Raw genomic sequence first — 18,577 nt, forward strand, 5'->3', positions numbered from 1 at the left:
TTTTTTTGACATACTATAATACTATGACTTTTTTCACATTTTTTTTTACTAATTATACAATGTTTTGGTATTTTCAACGTACTATACTATGCTTTTTTAATTTTGCTTTTTGACAAACTACACTATTACTTTTGACAATTTTTTTATATAATTTTGACTCATATGATTATGATATACAACATACTATACTATATTTTTTTACATACATTACTATGACTTTTTTCAACATTCAATACTATGTTTTCTTTACTATGACTTTGAAAAAATATACTATGACATTGTCTAAACTTTTTTTTGACATATATGACTTTTTTTGACATACTATACTATGCATTTTAAAAACATTTTTTAGCATACTACACTGACTTTTTCAGACATTATGTATACGATTTTTTTAGACATATGCTGACTTTTTTTGAGATACTACAATATCACTTTTTTGACCTTTTTCTAAATACCTTACTATGACTTTTTAACTTTTTTATAAAGTATACTATGATGTTTTTCAACATAATATACTGTGACTTTTTCTAACTTTTTCCAACATACTTTACTATGACATATTTTATGATTTTTTTGACACAGTATAGTATGATTTAAGAATTTTTTTTAGACCTCCTATTCTATGACTTTCTAACATATTGCTACATATTATACTATGACAATTTTCTGATTTTTTTTCTGAACTTTTTTGACATACTAACAAATCCTATGATATTATTTTAAAATGTTTTTGACGTAGTATACAATAAGTATTTTTGACTCCTTTATAATGACCTTTTTCGACATAGTATTAATCTATTTTATTTGACATGCTATATTATGACTTTTTTTATACCACAGACTACACTTTGTCTCTTTCTAGCATTTTTCATATACTTTTATGAATTTTTTGGGCATATTATACTAAGACAATCATTTCCTATGATTAGAAAACCATGACTTTTTCTAACTTTTTTTCGACATTTTTCCTACTTATTTAGACAAACTACACTGAGTTTTTTTCCGACATACTATACTATGACTTTTTTAATGTTTTTCGACATAGTATAACTAATACAACTTTTTCTTAACTATTTTTTACATACTATACTATGACTTTTTAAAAACTTTTTTCATATTTTATACTATTAAATTTATTGACATACATACAAAGGCATAGTATAGTACACATAGTATTGTGTATTATACTATGCCTTTTTCCAATAAACTCAATTATTACTTTTTTAACATACTATACTCAGATTTATTTTTTACTTCCTCAACATATTTTACTATGATTTTTTTTAAAACACTTTTTTGACATACTATATAATGACTTTTTAGGACCTGCTATACTAAAACTTTTTTATGTCTCTTTTAAAACTTTTTTTCGACATGCTGTACAATAACTTTATTTGACATGGAAAAAAAATCCAAATACTTAATAAAAACATATTAAAATAAAATTCTACATAATGTACTTTGACTGTTTTTGATGTTTTATGACACACTTTTCCGAAAGACTTCATTATAAGTCTTTTCTAACGTACTATAACATGATTCTTTTTTTACATACTATACTATGACTTTTCTCGACATAATATACTATGTCTTTTTAATTACTTTTTTCGGAAAAATTCCAAAAAAAAAAAAAAAAATTGACATAGCGCACTTGTTAGTTTTTGCCAAATACTTACACAACTTTTTATGACTTTTTGCAAAGTAATATATTCCTACTTTTTATGGCTTTTTTTTTTTACTTACTATGCTATAAATCTGTCTTTGTACAGCATAATAAAGCTAACTTTTTTGGCATACTATACAATTACTTTTTTCAAACACAATACTTAGACTTAAAAACAAAAAAAGAAATTTGAGATACTATACTATAACTTTTTTTAGGACACAGTATACTATGATATTTTTGGGACTTTTTTCGACATATACTCTTCTAAGACTTTTTTATAACTATTGTTGACATATTACACTGACTTTTTATGACATATTATTCTATGACTTTTGTTTTTACTCTTTTTAACACACTATACTATGACATTTGTGACTTTTTCTCGACAAACTATATATTATGCTTTTTTTTCAACTTACTATACTATGTCATTTTTAGGACTTAAGTCAACGTAATATAATATTATTTTGTATGTCTTTTTTTCAACCTACTGCACTATGATTGTTTTAATGACTTAATCTGACATATTATAAAATTAGTTTTTCTACATACTTAAATTTGCCTCTTTTCGACGTACTATACCATGACTTTTTATGACATACTAATTTTATGACTTTTTATGACATACTATACTTTATCCTTTTATGACATAATACATTATGACTTTTTGACACACTATGGTATGACTTTTTTATGACTTCTCATTGCATGCAATACAATAATTTTCTGATATACTTTACTATGATTTTTTACACTTTTATGACATGCCATACCATGACCTTTGTATAACATACTACACTTTGACTGACTTTTTTAAGACTTTAAGACTTTCTTAAGAATCTTTATGGCATAATACACAAATACTATTTTATAACATACTATTCCATGACCATCTTATTGAAAATTACTATCATTATTTATATGAATGACATTACTATGATAAGATATATATGGAATAATTTGATTACTTTTTTAATATAATATAGTATGACATATTTGATATACTATACTCTGAGGTCTTAATTACTTATTTTACTGTACTATGACTCTTTATATCTTTTGATGACATACTGTACAATAATTTTTTGGGGCAAACTATACTGAATACTATACTATTCATTTTGACTGTTTGACTCATTAGAAATTTGTTTTCTCTGTATCTTTGTTAAAAAAAAAAAAGGAAGGTGCTGTTTTTCACATTCGGAACGGTAGAGCCGCAAAACATTTGCTATGTAAAGTTATAACCGGCCCGACCGCCAGCGTCGTTCCGAAGTGTTGCACCCTGCATCAGGTGTCCTTTCAAATAAACACTGTTGACTCTTTTGCCATAGTTTGCACAATAGTAAGCGCTGTTAGCACATTATCTATGAGCCACCGGGTCGCCATCGACATGTTGAGAGCCGTTGAGAGGCAATTGAAATGCTCCAAATCTCGGATCTTGAACCTGTGAAGTTGGTGATTTTTCAATATATTCAGAATTCACTTATTGATTTCAGTTGTAAGTTAGCATTCTGAAAAATAAAAGAAAAAAAAACTTATTTGTGGAGGTGTTAATGTATTGGGAGTTTTGTCACTCTTGACCTGAAATCAGTTTTGAGAACACTGATTACATGGATCAATAAATGAAATGAGTCATCAAACTTTGTGACTCAGATGCTAAATGTTTCCATTAATATCTTTGGGGACAAGGAAGAAATCCTCTCTGCGTCACAGAAGCATCATCTTCCATCTTTTCAGTCTGTCCACACTCCATCTGTCTCTCTTTCTCTCTGACAAACTGTATCAACAAACGATTTAATCCACTGTTACTTAAACACAAACTATAAAGGTGTTCTTTCCTGAAATTGAAAATGTGACCAGACAGCCTATTTGAAAGCAAACCTACAACTGTAAGTTTATACGAGCTATTTCAATTGTCAGGTTTAAACAAACTGGCTGTTTTCCTGGCCTGTTGTTAATGAGATAAACTCTTACGTCTTCAGCTAATCTTGTTTAAAGACCAGTGAGGTCATCAGTCAAATCCCCATAAAACCAGACGGGGACATCGGTGGATAGCCTACATCTACTGAATTACTTGAAGCAGTGCAACGAAGGGATACTATCAGCTGATTGTGTCTACAGGAGATTCCACTCGCAGGTAAGTCCCATTGTTTCTTGTAGGCATGTACAGTATATTGTGATTTGTAGAAGACTATAAGTTGATTTAAGACGCTTACTGTAAATTTAGATAGTTGAAGTTCTGGTGCTTTTACTTCATTGACATTTAAAAAAAGAAATGAAGTCAACATGAGAAAATATTGTTGTAAGTGGCCATAATTGTTATTCTTTGTTCCAGATTAAAAACTTAATTCCTGGTTTAAAATTCAAGAAGAGCAACTACGCAGACTTTTGGTCCTGGACTTTGAAAGAATCAAGACATCAGTGTATAATCCTGTTAGCTGTCACTGAGCCTGGGAAACCCCCATCTACTTCTCCACACAAACAACATCGGCCGAGATAACGCCTGACATGGATTCCCTGATGTCGCTGGGTGCCCCTCTGAAGCAGTTCACCAGCTGTGTGTCATGGAAACACACCCCCACCAAGAGAGGAGCCAAGGGCAGCCAGTCTGTCCGCAGAAGCAGCTTCACCCGCAGGAAGAGCGTCAGTAGGAGGAGAAGCCTCCCCTGCAGCACCCAGAAAGTCCCCGACTCCTGGCTCAGACTGTACCAGGATGACCTGAAGAGAGAAAGGTAGGGTAGAACATTTATTCATGGAAAAAAGAGATGTTTTTAACAGTCATCAGCTCTGAAACAGGCATTCTAGTCTCTTATGCAGATATTTTGTCATCCAGTGATTTATCCTTTCTTGTGGTAATAAATGTTAAATAACTGTGTTAATACTTTTCTAACGGTGTGACAACCAATTAAGAAATTCAGTTACCGTCTTGTTATCCAGCTGAGACTCTTGGCAAGGACATATTTGGATTAATGAGGATAAGGCTGTTCCTCACATGAATAAGCTGCTTGCCCATGTGCTGTCCTTAATGTTGCTCTGTGCTGTTTGCCAAAGGAAACGTCAGCAGGCCGTACTGGCCAAGAAGAACGCAGAGAGGACGGTAAGAACTCACTTCAGGAGCCACCACTGTCTCCCAAGGGTAAGGGAACAATGCAATAAAAAGTGACGACTAATGAATTTGGTTGTCTGTGTACAAAATCGTATAATCGTCGCCTTCTTTTCCACATGTAGCAGAACACCACTGCCAGAAAACCAGCCCCAGTGAAGGATGAGTCCTTCTTTGGAGCCTTCCAAGGCCTCAGCCTGGATGGACTAAGGGCTTATGGAGGGAAGATGTTTTGAATTAAAAATGACAGAGGCACCCAACTGTAACCCCAAAAATAGGGAAAGGAATACTTATTTGGCTACCCGTCTTCATTTCTTTTTTTAGAAAAGTCTATATTGCTTTTTGTTCTTGCTTCCTTGATGGTTGCTTGGCATTGCACTTTGTATTAGTCTGTGTAAAATGTCTGTCTCCTTGTTTTTGTGAAAAAATTAAAACAAAAATGTTTGGACCCAGTGCTCTCACTCCCTGAGCTGTTTTCATTGTTATATTTTGAAATCCAAAGCAGAAGCTAAACAGGTAATTGGATTTTATTCAACATATATAAGAGATTATGTGCAATAAACACATCAGATGTTTCATTGACAGTTTTTAAATGAATACATTCAAGACATGCAGAACTAAGACACAAAATGCAAAACCTGCATTTGTACTGTGGAATTTTATTTCTTTGAACTACTGGTCGGTCCAGAAATATTTTATTGTTCTGTTCTAATCCGACAGCATATTTCAAGGTTGTGTGTGTGTAAATCCAGACAGCATTGTATCTGCTTGGTAGATTCCATATTTACAACCAGATTCATAAAGTGAATGCCATATACCTTTTAGATATCATTACCCAAATTTGGTCTTACCTTCCAAACCAACTTCTGTAAAAGACTCAGCTTTAAAGACCACTGCAAGGTAGGCTTTTTTTAACACCGGGCTTGTTAAGACCAAGCTTTATTTAGTTAAAAAAAATAAAGAACAAAAACAATGACAAACCACATTTTTCTCATTAGTTACGGAAGAGGAAGATCCATCATTTTCTTTCTTACATGAGGCAGGTATGATCTCTGGGTCCAGATCACAAATATGTACATTAGAAAACCAAGTACAAAACTACGTTTGTCAGGATAAGGAGTTTTCGTACGACAAGTATCCCGATGACTGTGATGACGACTTCACAGTTGACTGCAGACGATGAGGTGAGAACACACAGAAGTGGGTTTTTTATAACAGTGGGTTTAATCTAAAAGTCCCATTTCACGGCATCATTCTCTCTGTTCCATCTTGACTTTTGGGGGCTTGAGGAAGGACCTGTTCTTTTTTTCCTTGCTCTTTTTGCCTTTGGCCTGGAAGGTCCTCCAACTGTCCACACGCCCATCTCTTGTTTCCTGACAAAATGTGTTACCAAAAAATGGTCATTTAAGAAATGACAAATGTAATCATGTTTCAATTTACGAGTAACCAGTCGTGGAGGAACGCACCTCAAAGTTTTTCTGCCACTCTCTCTCCCGCTTTACTTTCTCTGCTGCCTCAATTTCTTCCTCTCTTGCCCTTTTCCTGGTAAATGAAGAGAAAAAAGTTTAACCTAGACTTACCGCCTCGCAGTTGTATGCCTCGACCAACCAGGCAAGTTGCAGTTTACATCCAAGTCAGTCCAAAATGTCATTACTTCCTCATTTACCTATTAACTAAACATGTCATATTTAACACAGGAATTGTTAAATTATGGCCCAAAACATATTTCATGACTTCACAGTGACCTTGACCTTGGAGTCAAGGGTCAAAGTGGATGTTTGTACCAAATTTGAAGAAATTCCCACCAGGCATTCCAGAGGTATGTTTGCAAGAATTGAACGTACGTACAGACTGACGAACTTAAAACATAATTCTTCAACCACAGCTGTAAGGCATAAACATTCATCATATTCTGAATGAATTGCTTTTCGGTTTCAATAGCGAAATCTGTGATAACATTTCTATCAGATATTAGAGTCACTATTTACATGATTAAGACATTTAAATAAAGAGGTGACTCAAAAACAGGTTGTGAACATTCTGTGTGTGTCATTTACCTTTCATGCATGTCCTTTGCTTCCCTTTCCTTCCTCTTGATTTCGAGCTCTGCGAACAGCTTCATGGTCTGTTTGTACACGGCTTGCCTGAACTGCAAAAGGGCAATAAAGTCTTGTATAAGCCTTATTTGGTAGCATTACAAATATTTGCTATATCTCCATTTTGAAAATACTATTTGTTTAAAATAATCAATTGATATAAAGACAATGCTTTAATATTTGACAGCTATAACCAATTGCAAGTCCATTAACACAAATTACTATCTTCATTGAAATTATGACCAATAGATCTCTTTAAAAAAAAAAAAAAATGTATATTTTCCTGAACTTTCTATCTTTATTTTCTACACTAGTGCCCAAGTTTTTCTATAACATTGACTTACCATTTCAGGGTCGTCCTCCTCCACATCCAATGGCTTCCCATCCTTCTTCAACTGTTTCTTTTTCTCCTTTACCTGTTGGGAGTACATATTGGCAGATTATAAATGTTAGACAAATAGAGCTCAGGAGAGCTGAGTAACATGAAGGCAGAATGCTTTGGATGTTTGAACGGTAAGGAAATGTGTTTAACACTCACGTTATGCTCCACATATTCCTGTCCCGCATGGACCACATCTAAGGCTCTCTTCCTCTGATCTGGTTCCAGTAGGTTTTTGTATGCCTTGTCCACAGCTAGAGCAGTGAGACATTCAGGTGAAATTATTCGTACTTGATTTTTTCCATCTACTGACAGCTTGCGCAAAGGAAGAAGCTGGATGTCCTATTTTACGGTGTCTATTAACATCATCCAAAACACAAATTGGGCAACATGAAACAAGTTAATCAGTTTAATGACAGCCTATGCATATTAAAAACACAAATGTAATTAGGGATGTAAGGAACGTACCTTCAAAGGCTTTCTGTGATCTGATTGGATCATCCTGATTTTTGTCTGGATGGACCAGAATGGACAACTGCACAGTTAAGAGACAAAATATTAGGAATTACAAAACAAATGAAGGCAGCATTATGGCACCATCACCAAATGCACAGGCAAGTCACGTCTTCAGAGGAGAACGATAAAATTATTTATTTTTGTATCGCTCACCGCTCGAAATCTTTTCTTCAATTCATCATCTGTTGCCTCAGCATCAATTTGCAGCACCTGCAAATTATATGAACATTGGTATGTTTATTCAACAAAAGGTACCCTATCCAAATAGAGAATCTAAGATAATTATTATGCTGGAGAGCAATGTTGGCTCATACTTTTACAAGGGCTATAGAACAGCATATTTGTCAGCCTTTTGTAAATCAAATTATTCCCAAAGATCAACACATGAGGTATTTGCTTTGTTGTTTTTGATGAGTGAAGTTCTTCCCTTTTTCTCCGATACTGTTTAAGAAATATAAATGGTTGCAACACTATTTAAGGGACAACACAAATCAAAATTTCTGCCCTATTAAGTCAAGAATTTAATTTAAATTAATACAATTTTACTTCATTGACCAATCATGCTAGTCATTTATCAAGTAAAGATTATTTTTTTCTTTTCCTTTCGAGATATCATGCTTGTTTTCCTCACATTTGTCATTATAAATCAGTAGGTTATTCGCCTATTGATCAAACTTACCTTTGGGTCTAGTAAATGATTGTCATCTAACAGGATTAATGACATTTTTAAACTGACAAACAAATAAAGTAAAAATCAATAAAATTACTTAATTTGTGGCACACTTACCTCAAAAGGATTGAGATTGAAGTAGGATGCGCCAGGCCTGAGCAGTCTGTCAATCTGCTGCTTGGAGGTTAACACCGAGTCTCTCTTCTCAATCTGCTTCACCTGTAAAAAACAAAAAAAGAAAGAAAAAGGAAAAATGACAACTTTCAAAATAAAACCCAAGTCAAAATGCAAAGTTCACCTGAAGCTGCACTTTCTGGTGATGTTTTAAATCGTACTTTCTTCTAATGATGAAGTAGTTTAGCCAGAATTCAGGAGTGAAATGTGATCAAACAGGAGGTTGCTCTGCTTCTTCTCAGGGAGTCAGACCTCATTCATTTGATAACTACGATATGATGTGACTGGCCAAAGCGTAACGTCGGACACAGTGCACTGCGACTGGCAAAGCTGCTAACGTTAAGATAGAGGGCTAAATGTTTTGTCTTGAGAAGTATTCAGAATGGAGTGACTGGTGGTAGTTGAGAAAAAGCACATTCAAGACATATATGGTCTTTGGCGGTGTCCTTATAACCCCAAAAAGACGCGTCTGCTCACAAAACATGGCAGTAAACGTTAGCTTCTTAACGTTAGCTGACGGCAATGTCTGCGAGGCCTACAGGTGAAGCCCAAGAGACCTGTCCAGTTACTTCTGTGGATGCACGGAGAGCGACCGACACTTTAAAAAAACATAAACTCACGTAAGACGTATCGTACCTCCGTATAAAAGTTTTGAAATAATTCATCCGACACGATTTCGGTAGAAGGTTCTCCTCCGGCGGCCGCCATCTTCCCCCCTGATTTACATGTGACGTAGTGGCATCACGTGACCATGCAGCCCACTGAACGCGGACCGTTTAGCAGCGAACGCTCTTTATAGCAGGACGACGCTATGAATAGTCAACGTTGCGTCAACAATATTGAATTATCGAGATATAAACTGGATTTCTTAAAAACTCAAGGTTACGTTAGAATGGTTCGTTATTTAAGTTTCGTGGTGTTAAATGGAGAAAATGCAGGATAATAAGTGTGTTATCATGCACAAATAAGCTTAATTTGTAATCAACCCAAACTTCACATCAATTTGCGATTTCTCCCTTCAAGTTAAAGTCACCGTTGTTTGGATCCACATATTTCATTTAAAGACCACGCAAAAGAACAACCGAGGTTTGCATTGTGTTTTCTCTGGCATGAATTTAATAATGCATTTAAAAAAAATAAAAAGGTTGCAATCCCTGACAAATCCCTAAATTGGAGACAGCCCAAACGACCTGTTTACACCTTTCAATAAACTGCGATTATGCAGGAGTGGACACGCACAGCTAACATAACGGGTACAGGTAGACCACTGACAGTTACAGTAGTCCACCTATTAGGTTTATATGCCCACCCTCTATTTCCATCTGTTTGACTGGGGTTTCCAATAGGAAACATTCTCATCATTTACTATAGAAACCACTACTGAACTTCATAATGAACTCCATGACTTTGCACAAAATTGAAAATGGCTTCCATTTTGAAGTCCTAAGTAAAAGTTGTCCACATGTTGTAGTTTTTATATTAAATATCACTTGGTCCATGTGACTACATAAAAATAAAATAAACATACACATTTACTGGGTTAATAACATGTATTGAACAATCAAGATCAACAGATAATTTCCCTTTACATTAATAATATTTAAACTTGATAAGGAAGGAGCATTCTGCTGGATGGAGCTCTTGATAATCACATGTCCATCAACTGTATCCTCCTACGCTTCTGCAGTAAGTGGAAAGACATTAACCATTAGGAAAAAAGCATTTCTAAAGCAAAAGGACTACTCGTCACAACTCTTATGAATACTGGGATTCCGTTGGTACAACTTTTGTTAAATAATCAGTTTAAGTTTGTACAAGCAATAAAAATACAAGGCCAAACTTTCTCTAATACAGGAGTAGCTGCACTAATCCAAAATGATTCCTCACCTGTGCAATCTGTTGAGCTGCGAACAGGGTAGCCAGCTTGTGTCCCATGAGGACTGGACCTCAAATGTACAGTCCTGCAGTTAGTTCATTCTGAGGGATGAGAAACCCTGTGACGAGGCGGGCTCACAGCGTGTTGAGGACGGTCTCCTGACTCTGAGCTAGAAAAGGGCCACACAGACGAGGCATGTTGACAAATCTTGTTCAATCAGCTTCTAAGCATCAACATGACCATTGACACCAACAACATGATCAGAGAGACAGACTGTATTTTCTTTATTATGATGCAATGTATCTCTAACTGAAAAAAAGAGAAAATGCCAGACTTGATGCAGCGTTTATATTCTGAATACTAACCCTAACCCAAACAGAACGAATTGGATCTGGGAAGTAAAGGGGTCATAACATTGAATATTATGTTCTAGATGATATCAAAACGAAAACGAAAAAAAATGTTGAGACTTTCAAAATATTAGGACAGATAATGAACAATCTTACCAATCAGTCCCTTCCATTTGTGTGAACTCATTCACATGGATTGGGGGCAGCTCCTTTACTGCCTGGTGACAAGAGGCAACATATAAAGAAACAGTTCTGATATGAGAATATGTGAAGGAAACACCAGCATTTGATGGCACTTCAATACAAACCAATAAGTGTGAAACAATAAGCTTTCTGATGCAATACTGTGTTCCCTATTTCAATCTTACCTGTGCAATATGAACACTGTGGATCTAATACTGCCATCTTGTGGCGTTCAAGTGTACATACATCTGTTTTGAGGCACAGCCATTGTTCTAATATCAGCCAATTTCACCAGTTTTTCATTTAGTATTCTTACTACTATTTGAATAAATTTGAAAAACAGCTCCTATACTTAATATGTGTGTATTGATTAACACCGTTCCAGCACAGAAAATGGCCAATAAAAGCAGCGTCGGATAAAGGAACAATGGCTCTCTAGTCGTGCTGGTGTGGAATTGCTACCTCTAGCGGCATAGGAGAGAAAATGCCCACCATCACCCTCCATTCACAGAATGTGTGCAGACAGCTGAGGTGTGGTTTTGGTGCAGTGAGCAAAGGCAGGCAACAGGTGTTTATGCAGGGTTTATAGTGCTTACCAAATCCTTGACTGTATGACTTCTGGCCGTTTAATCCAGTCAAAAAAAAAAACAGCAATTTGGCTCTAAAATTGTGAATGACTTTTCAATTGGCTTACAGGGAAAAATATGCACTGCTGTGAAGGACATTTGCACAGCTCCTTTGTTCGCTAAACTCCAGAAACATACTGAGAACATAATACATTTTAGCATTTCCAATGATTCCTTAATCAACTTCAGTGACTTCTGTTCTTCAGAGCCTGGGGGAAAAAAATCCCACTCCTACTAAATAAAGAAAGCTTGATTCGTAGTGCAGCAAATTAGTCAGGAAACAATAAAAAGAAGAAAGTATATATATGGCTGGTGGTTCTCCAGTGATTACAAATAGCTACAGGAGAGGAGACAGTACTCTGTGCAAGGCTAGCTCACCCTCAAGTACCGTTCAGGTGAGTTCCTCATTCTAGTGGTGCCGCTCTCAATGCTTCTCCACCTAGGCAGGTTGGAATAAGAGGACAGACACATGAAACAAAATACAATGATACCATGGTACCAAAAGACAAAAACACTTTCACAGTCAACAAGTTCTGACAGGTGGTCGCTTGCTATGGCAGAAGGTACAGATTAGAATTTTAACCCTTTGGATGGTCAGATCCTTGGTGTCTTCGAAAAGGAGCGCAGATGGTTGAGGGGATGTGCAGATTTTTTGAAATTAAAAAAAATGAATTGAAGACAACTCAGCACAAAAGTACAAATCCATTCAAAGTCAAATGTGTTGTTCTAACTGTTGTAAGGGTGTCAATATCAGGACCATACCAGTGCAAGTGACATTTCTCCATCATACAGGACTGTCCATGTCTTCAAAGTTTGTGTTAACAGCTAAACATAGTATATGCTTCAGTAAATGCCAACCTGCCTTATTCATGTTAAAAAAAGGTGTAAAACAACTAACTTTTGAGTTGCGAGGCACAGGAAATTTACACCTGTAAAAATAATTAATGGTTTCTCCCACTAAATTACTTCTAGTGCACATAGTACATTTCATAATCATTTGCGCAAAATAATTTAATCACACTTCTATGCTTCTGCACAAGAAATCTGGCCCAATAATGTTTCTCTGGCTGGCTGATTTAAGAATAGTTTATCAACAGCTATTTAAACATTCTCAAATTCAACAAAAATAAATCAATTATAGGGAGCACTCAGTCCTTTTCTTCATGAACAGCATTTAGTGAGGGCAACCTAAAATTTACAAAAGCATACACTGTTTACCTGTGCACACAAATTTTGAAAGACAGGAACAATCTTGAGTTATTGAAAGTCAAAATTGCCAAAAGTTCGGTCCTTTAATAGTCATTTGTATTGCTTTAATATTCACAATTTAAATTCCGAGTGCAGGAAATGACTGTAGTCTGATGTAACATGCACTGAAAATTAAAGGGTTAAAATCCTGTTGTCATCCAAACACCTTTTAAATTCTCTTGTGCAATTTCAGTCTTTTGCAATTAACCTTTGAGACAAAAAATTTGACTTGGAAAAGAAGATCTTCATCCAGATACGAGAATTGTTAATCGAAACCGAATGACAACACTGAATTTGAGTATCTGACAATTGACTGATGCTCAGCTTAGTTTTATTGAAACGGAACAAACGTAAAAGTTATAAATACAAATAACATCAGAACAAACTGCTATGGCTCTTAAGGTAAGCCAAACCAAATTCTATTGGGCAAGTTCAAAGAAAACATAGGAAGTTATGGTATCAGTTAAAAAAAAACACAATTTGTCTATCTCTACAAATGCTAGGCATACACTTTGAACATTACAAAACTTTGATTTCTTCCTTCCTGTGGATTCTTTTCTCCACCATTGCAAAAAATGAAGTATGAAGCTCTAACCATATGCATTTATTTACAAGCAAGTCCCTAAGCAACTATGAGAAACCACAAATAAAGGGAGTACAAGAAGGGGAAAGAGGAAAGGGGCAAGGGCAAAAACTTCCTGCAAGGCAATATCATTATTTAATGTCCTCTCAGACTTTAGAGAATGAATGTCCACTTTTTTTGTAAATGTTCATTGTTGGCTTTAAAAGAATCAGGAACAAAACGTAACAATAAAACTGTTTTGAGTGTTTTTTTTAAAGACACATGTCCCAATGTAACCGTAGGAGTAAGAAATGATTCACAACAACGGTTACGTTCCCTTCTTCAGCCAAAAGGCTTTCCAGCCAATCATCTCGAGCCAATTCTGGGGTCTGTCCGTTTATTCTGAGATATATACAGATTTTTTTTTCATGAGGGGTGAAGAATAAAAAGTCAATCAAAAAATTGTGGCCAATCTCCTGTTTTTTTTTGTTTGTTTTTTTACTGTTGTTTTTCTCTTTTTTTGTTGTCACTTTGCCAAATACCTTTGGGTGCATCTACTTCCACTGCTGCCCATAAGAATCCTGTGAAAACTCCATGGTGTCATTACTGTAACCATAGTTACCGGAATAGTCGGCCCCTTGCTGCAGGGGCTGCTGGGCGATGGGCTGGGACCCCCAGTTCTGTTGGTTGTTGGTCTGGCGGCGCTTGGAGTCAGGCTGGTTAAACACGTCTGCCTTCCTCTTTCCGCCCACGTTACCACCACGGTTGCCCCTGGCCCCGCGAGGGCCACGACCCCTCTGTGGCTGGAACGGGGCTCCACGCCCTCCTCGGCCACCCCTTGGTCCACCAATGGGGGGGCCCCTTTGGGCGTAGCCCCCCCGACCTCGTGCCGGGGGTGCTCCACGAGCTCTAGGTGGAGGAGGTCCGCCCCTGCTGGGACGAGTACCACGGCCCCTCATGCTGTACACATCTTCGTAGCCGTAGTAAGGGTCTTCATAGCCACCACGGTAGTCATGATAGTCATAGCCATAGTAGTCATCATAGTAGTCATCATATCCATAGTAATCTGGTGGATAGGCATAGCCCCCTCGGCCACCACGACCCCTGCCTCGGCCTGGTGGCGGCATGCGTGGAGGGGGGTAGTAGTAGTAGTCATCATACCTGCAGAGGGGAGGATAGAGTTACATTTAATGCATTCCTTATAAGAGAAGAAGTCGGGCAGTTGACGAGTCACATGTCTCTGTCCTTCACCCTGAATTCCTGGTGGTCTGCCGAGCTGCTTGGCGCTCTTTCCTCTTCTTGTCTGGGGGCTTTGCCAAGACTATCTCAATTTCCTCTCCTCCTAGCTCCTTCCCATTCATCTCATCCATTGCCTAACCAAAAAAAAACCAACCCATTACTGTAACATACAAAGAATCAACAGACATGCAAAATCTCTTATCCAAAGAATGAAAAACCAACCTTTACAGCAGCATCCCTTTCTTCAAAATGGACAAAAGCGTAGTCTTTCAATTTCTTCACTCGCTCCAGCTTTCCAAACTGAGAGAAGGTTTTTTCAAGAAGCTCTTCAGTCACTGCTGTGGCCAGTTTCCTTACAAAGAGCACCTTTACCTATAAAAGACAAAAAAGCAGGAGGCTTGTTACCCTGTAGAACAGTTCATGTTTGTACTTTAAAGTGTTGGGAGCATTCTGATTGCCTCTCAACGGCTCTCAACATGTCAACGGTGTAAGTGCTGACAGAGCTAATTATGTTTGGCAGAGGGGGGACCGGAGGGTGGGTGCTACGCTTCTGCAACAACACATTCAGTGGGGTCAAAGTTGTCAGCTGTAAACACCGTATGAGGACAGTGCAGAGCGGCGGACATGAGCTAGCCAATGGGGAACGCTCACATGCACTAACAGTCACTAACAGTTAAAGGAAAACTCACACAGAGGGAGAACTTCATCCTCTGTTCAGCTAGACATCGCTCCACTATATCTTACAGAAAATAGTTGATTTCTGCTATATTAATGTTCAGAATGTTCAATCAACTCCTTCAAAGAGAAAGACATGAGACCAACCTTGGCCATGACCTCGGGGTCTGGCTCAGCAACAGGGTCTGCCCACTCTACAGTGACGGGGTTTCCCCACACTTTGACCTTGCCACTCATTAGGCGGCGGCGAGCCTGTGCCGCGGACTTGTGATCCTCGTACTCCAGGAAACAGAAGCCACGGTTTTTCTTCTTGTCATCTGGCTGGTGGTACAATATCACCTCTTGGAGACCCTCTGCAATAAAACAATATAAACTCTTACTTCCAAAACAGTTGTCATTTCTATTGTCCTTAATTACATGATTCATTTTTAATGAGTTTCTGAGACAAATTTGTCTCTTTTGAAACTGACCTGTGACTTTGCCAAAGTCTTCCAATATACTTTCCCTTGTCTTGTTCTTTGGAATTGATCCAACAAACAGGCGATTGTTTGCAACAGATATACACACTCCCAAGTACTTGCCAGGGCGGATTTCATGGTTATCACACTGAAATTAAAATGGGGAGGCCACAAACTGTGAAATTCACTGTACATAAACCGTAAAGTAAGCACAAAGCACTTCGAAGCCTGAATTACTTTTCTTGTTTTTAAAGTTACACTTCAGAGTTCAAGACAGACTTAAAAAGCCTAAAGTATTCCTCTGAAACTAACTTTGTTGTAATATGATTTGAGATGCTTCTTCCAAAGTCATGCTATTCTACTTACAAGCTTTACAGCCTTCTGTGCATCATCCTTATTGCAGTAGGTAATGAATGCATAGCCTCTATTCTGACCAGACAGAGGGTCCATCATTAGCCTGAGGTCCCAGATGGGACCAGCAGACTCAAAGAGCGGCACCAGCTCATCTTCATACAAATCCCTTGGGATTTTTCCGACAAACACCTGACGAAAAAGAGAGAAACAGGAGGAAAAGTGTAAGGCTTTGTAAAGTCCGATATATATCATGGTCTGCAGGATTCTGAATGATACTGCAGCACAGACCTATATGCACATATATAATTTATCTACCTCAGTTCCAATCCCTGGTTGTGTTCCTTTGAACACATCATCAGGCGGGGGACCTCCATATTTTCTCTGCCCTGTGGTGACATCCAGGGTATAGCCGGTCCGCTCTAACAGGGCCTTAAAAACACAAATAAAAAAACATTAACTGGATGGCACGGCTGCAGAGGCATATTTATATGACATTCATTCTGACCTTCTGCACAACAAAGCTCAGTCACATGACTTTGTTTACCTTTATTTTTGCTTCATCTGGGCCCTTGGTGGACTCTTGTACTTTACTCCCTTGTTTTTCTCTCTGTCTGTAAGTCTTCATCACTCCACAAAGGAAAGCGCTTTTATTCTACATTAAAAAAAAAAAGAGGTTACTTATAGTGTGCACTGACATAAAAATCCAATAAAAGACAAAAAGGGATGTTATTGAACCATGTGGTTACCTGTACGTGGGACAGGTCACTTTCTTTGAATTGTTGCAGCACTGTAAGCGCTCCCTCCTCATTGAATTCACGCAGTGCATCAATGGCCCTTTCGTCTAGATCAACATACTCCACCAAGCCTACAATAACAAAGCATGTTCACTACCTCAGCTCAGCTACAGTCATGACATCTCATAGCTCTTTGAGTCAGAACAACTATCACCCACCTGTCTGGAAGATGTTATCTAGACTTTCAGCTACTTTCTGGGGCAGCCCAGCATCAATGAGCGTTTGGTAGTTCTCTGTGTGTGTTGTAGTAACATCCATTGGCTCTTCTTCTTCCTTAACAGGAGCAGAGCTACCGTTCACCTCAGCAGCAGCCATGGTCCTGTAATATAGCAAAGAGGAAATATTAAATAATCAGTAAAAGTTAAAGATAAGAATGTGTTCTTCTTGATAAGGATGGATCCACAAATACTTGGATTTTTATTGTCATTATCCTAAAATGAATGTGTGTTTAAATGAATCTTTATACAACTGTTATATAATGCAAATTAATTCAAAAGCATGGATGTGATCTGACTTTTAGTTGATGGCCCATTTAACTATAAAAGCATTCCTACTTAAAAATAATAATAATAATAATAATAATAATAATAATAATAATAATAAAAGGCATTTCTAAAAAAAAACGTGACACCAGTCTAGTAGGAAATGTGATACATGAATGTGAAAAAACTGCAGCTATTGCACGGTAACATAACACGGTCACTTAAAGAAACCACCGACAGCTATCGCTACCGTCCCGCCCCCTTCACATGCAGCTAGCTAGCGCGGTGGACAGTTTATTTCCACGTTTTCATGCAAACAGTCCAACTTGGCGGGTGCAATGTGCAACAGTCTGATGCATATTTACATATCTCAGAGCAAAATCGACCTCAAGCATTTTTATCTTGAGCTACCATAATATGGGTTAGCAGGCTGGCTAACGAGCTTATACTTAGGCCTCGCCGTGCAGAAAGACAGCTTTCATACACAAACACATGCTCCGTACAAGGTGCAAACAGATAGTTAGCAGAACTTACCAGTCTAATTCGGGACACTAACAGTGGTGTGTGTTATATTTTGGTGCAATTATCTTGTCGCGCGTACAAAAAAATGTCCTGTATGAATAATACGTTTTAGTCTAAACCACGAGACAAATGTCCAGACAGCTGTGGTCTCGTCGTCGGCTCGCCCGAACAACGCAACCGCTCAGCAATCATCGCGAGATGTGAACAATAACGCGCAGAGGGGCGGGTGTGCTCGTTTTGACTTCTTGTCACACACCCACCGTGCAGCGCTCGAGTCTGACATTGTGTGCCTCCATGTCGGGCACGTAGCTGATACAAATACAATCTTGACGGCTACCCAAACACGTATATACGCTTACGAGATATACACGTGCTTTACACAAGGTAGGAGAGTAGCTTTGATTTCATACGAACAACGCTAAAGGAGAGGGACACAACCCAGCTAAATGACTGCTACATTCAAGCTGAGCGGGAAGTCCGGGGAATCAAATCGAGCGCTTCATCAACGATTCAACTACAGCCTACATATACATACAGTGAATGTAGAGGGCCAGCCTAATTATTTTAAGAACTAGTCACTCAACTGACATTTGAAAATATT

At 37.6% G+C, this 18,577-nt stretch overlaps 3 protein-coding genes across 7 annotated transcripts; 1 reads left to right on the forward strand and 2 right to left on the reverse strand.

Annotated features, from left to right (window-relative positions):
* Positions 1-4,065: 4,065 nt before the first annotated feature.
* On the forward strand, positions 4,066-5,172 carry si:ch211-81a5.8 (uncharacterized protein LOC560648 homolog). Of its 2 annotated transcripts, none has more exons than XM_054606678.1 (3): positions 4,066-4,401; positions 4,721-4,805; positions 4,898-5,172. In XM_054606678.1, the coding sequence occupies exons 1-3, from the start codon at positions 4,178-4,180 to the stop codon at positions 5,006-5,008; spliced, it is 420 nt and encodes a 139-aa protein (XP_054462653.1). In that variant the 5' UTR covers positions 4,066-4,177; the 3' UTR covers positions 5,009-5,172. The 2 variants fall into 2 exon arrangements, with proteins under 2 accessions (XP_054462653.1, XP_054462654.1); XM_054606679.1 differs by having other exon boundaries at positions 4,901-5,172.
* Positions 5,173-5,336: 164 nt separating this feature from the next.
* dnajc8 (DnaJ (Hsp40) homolog, subfamily C, member 8) lies at positions 5,337-9,363 on the reverse strand. Of its 2 annotated transcripts, none has more exons than XM_054606089.1 (9): positions 9,228-9,354; positions 8,551-8,652; positions 7,917-7,973; positions 7,716-7,782; positions 7,407-7,501; positions 7,213-7,284; positions 6,830-6,921; positions 6,239-6,314; positions 5,337-6,145 (listed from the first exon to the last, which is right to left on the reverse strand). In XM_054606089.1, the coding sequence occupies exons 1-9, from the start codon at positions 9,270-9,272 to the stop codon at positions 6,023-6,025; spliced, it is 729 nt and encodes a 242-aa protein (XP_054462064.1). In that variant the 5' UTR covers positions 9,273-9,354; the 3' UTR covers positions 5,337-6,022. The 2 variants fall into 2 exon arrangements, with proteins under 2 accessions (XP_054462064.1, XP_054462063.1); XM_054606088.1 differs by having other exon boundaries at positions 5,339-6,145; positions 9,244-9,363.
* A 787-nt stretch (positions 9,364-10,150) lies between these two features.
* LOC129097249 (heterogeneous nuclear ribonucleoprotein R) lies at positions 10,151-18,497 on the reverse strand. 3 transcript variants are annotated; one of them, XM_054606044.1, is made up of 15 exons: positions 17,989-18,497; positions 17,131-17,291; positions 16,925-17,043; positions 16,723-16,830; positions 16,494-16,607; positions 16,191-16,367; positions 15,837-15,972; positions 15,514-15,719; positions 14,914-15,063; positions 14,704-14,825; positions 14,075-14,613; positions 12,031-12,081; positions 10,990-11,051; positions 10,495-10,652; positions 10,151-10,288 (listed from the first exon to the last, which is right to left on the reverse strand). In XM_054606044.1, exons 2-12 carry the CDS (start codon positions 17,285-17,287, stop codon positions 12,047-12,049), a joined length of 1,863 nt encoding a protein of 620 aa, XP_054462019.1. In that variant the 5' UTR covers positions 17,288-17,291; positions 17,989-18,497; the 3' UTR covers positions 10,151-10,288; positions 10,495-10,652; positions 10,990-11,051; positions 12,031-12,046. The 3 variants fall into 3 exon arrangements, with proteins under 3 accessions (XP_054462019.1, XP_054462018.1, XP_054462017.1); XM_054606043.1 differs by having other exon boundaries at positions 12,021-12,081; XM_054606042.1 differs by lacking the exons at positions 10,151-10,288; positions 10,495-10,652; positions 10,990-11,051; positions 12,031-12,081 and having other exon boundaries at positions 13,932-14,613; positions 17,989-18,285.
* Positions 18,498-18,577: the final 80 nt, after the last annotated feature.

The sequence above is a fragment of the Anoplopoma fimbria genome, chromosome 10, assembly GCF_027596085.1.
Source record: "Anoplopoma fimbria isolate UVic2021 breed Golden Eagle Sablefish chromosome 10, Afim_UVic_2022, whole genome shotgun sequence".
Taxonomy (NCBI): Eukaryota; Metazoa; Chordata; class Actinopteri; order Perciformes; family Anoplopomatidae; genus Anoplopoma; species Anoplopoma fimbria.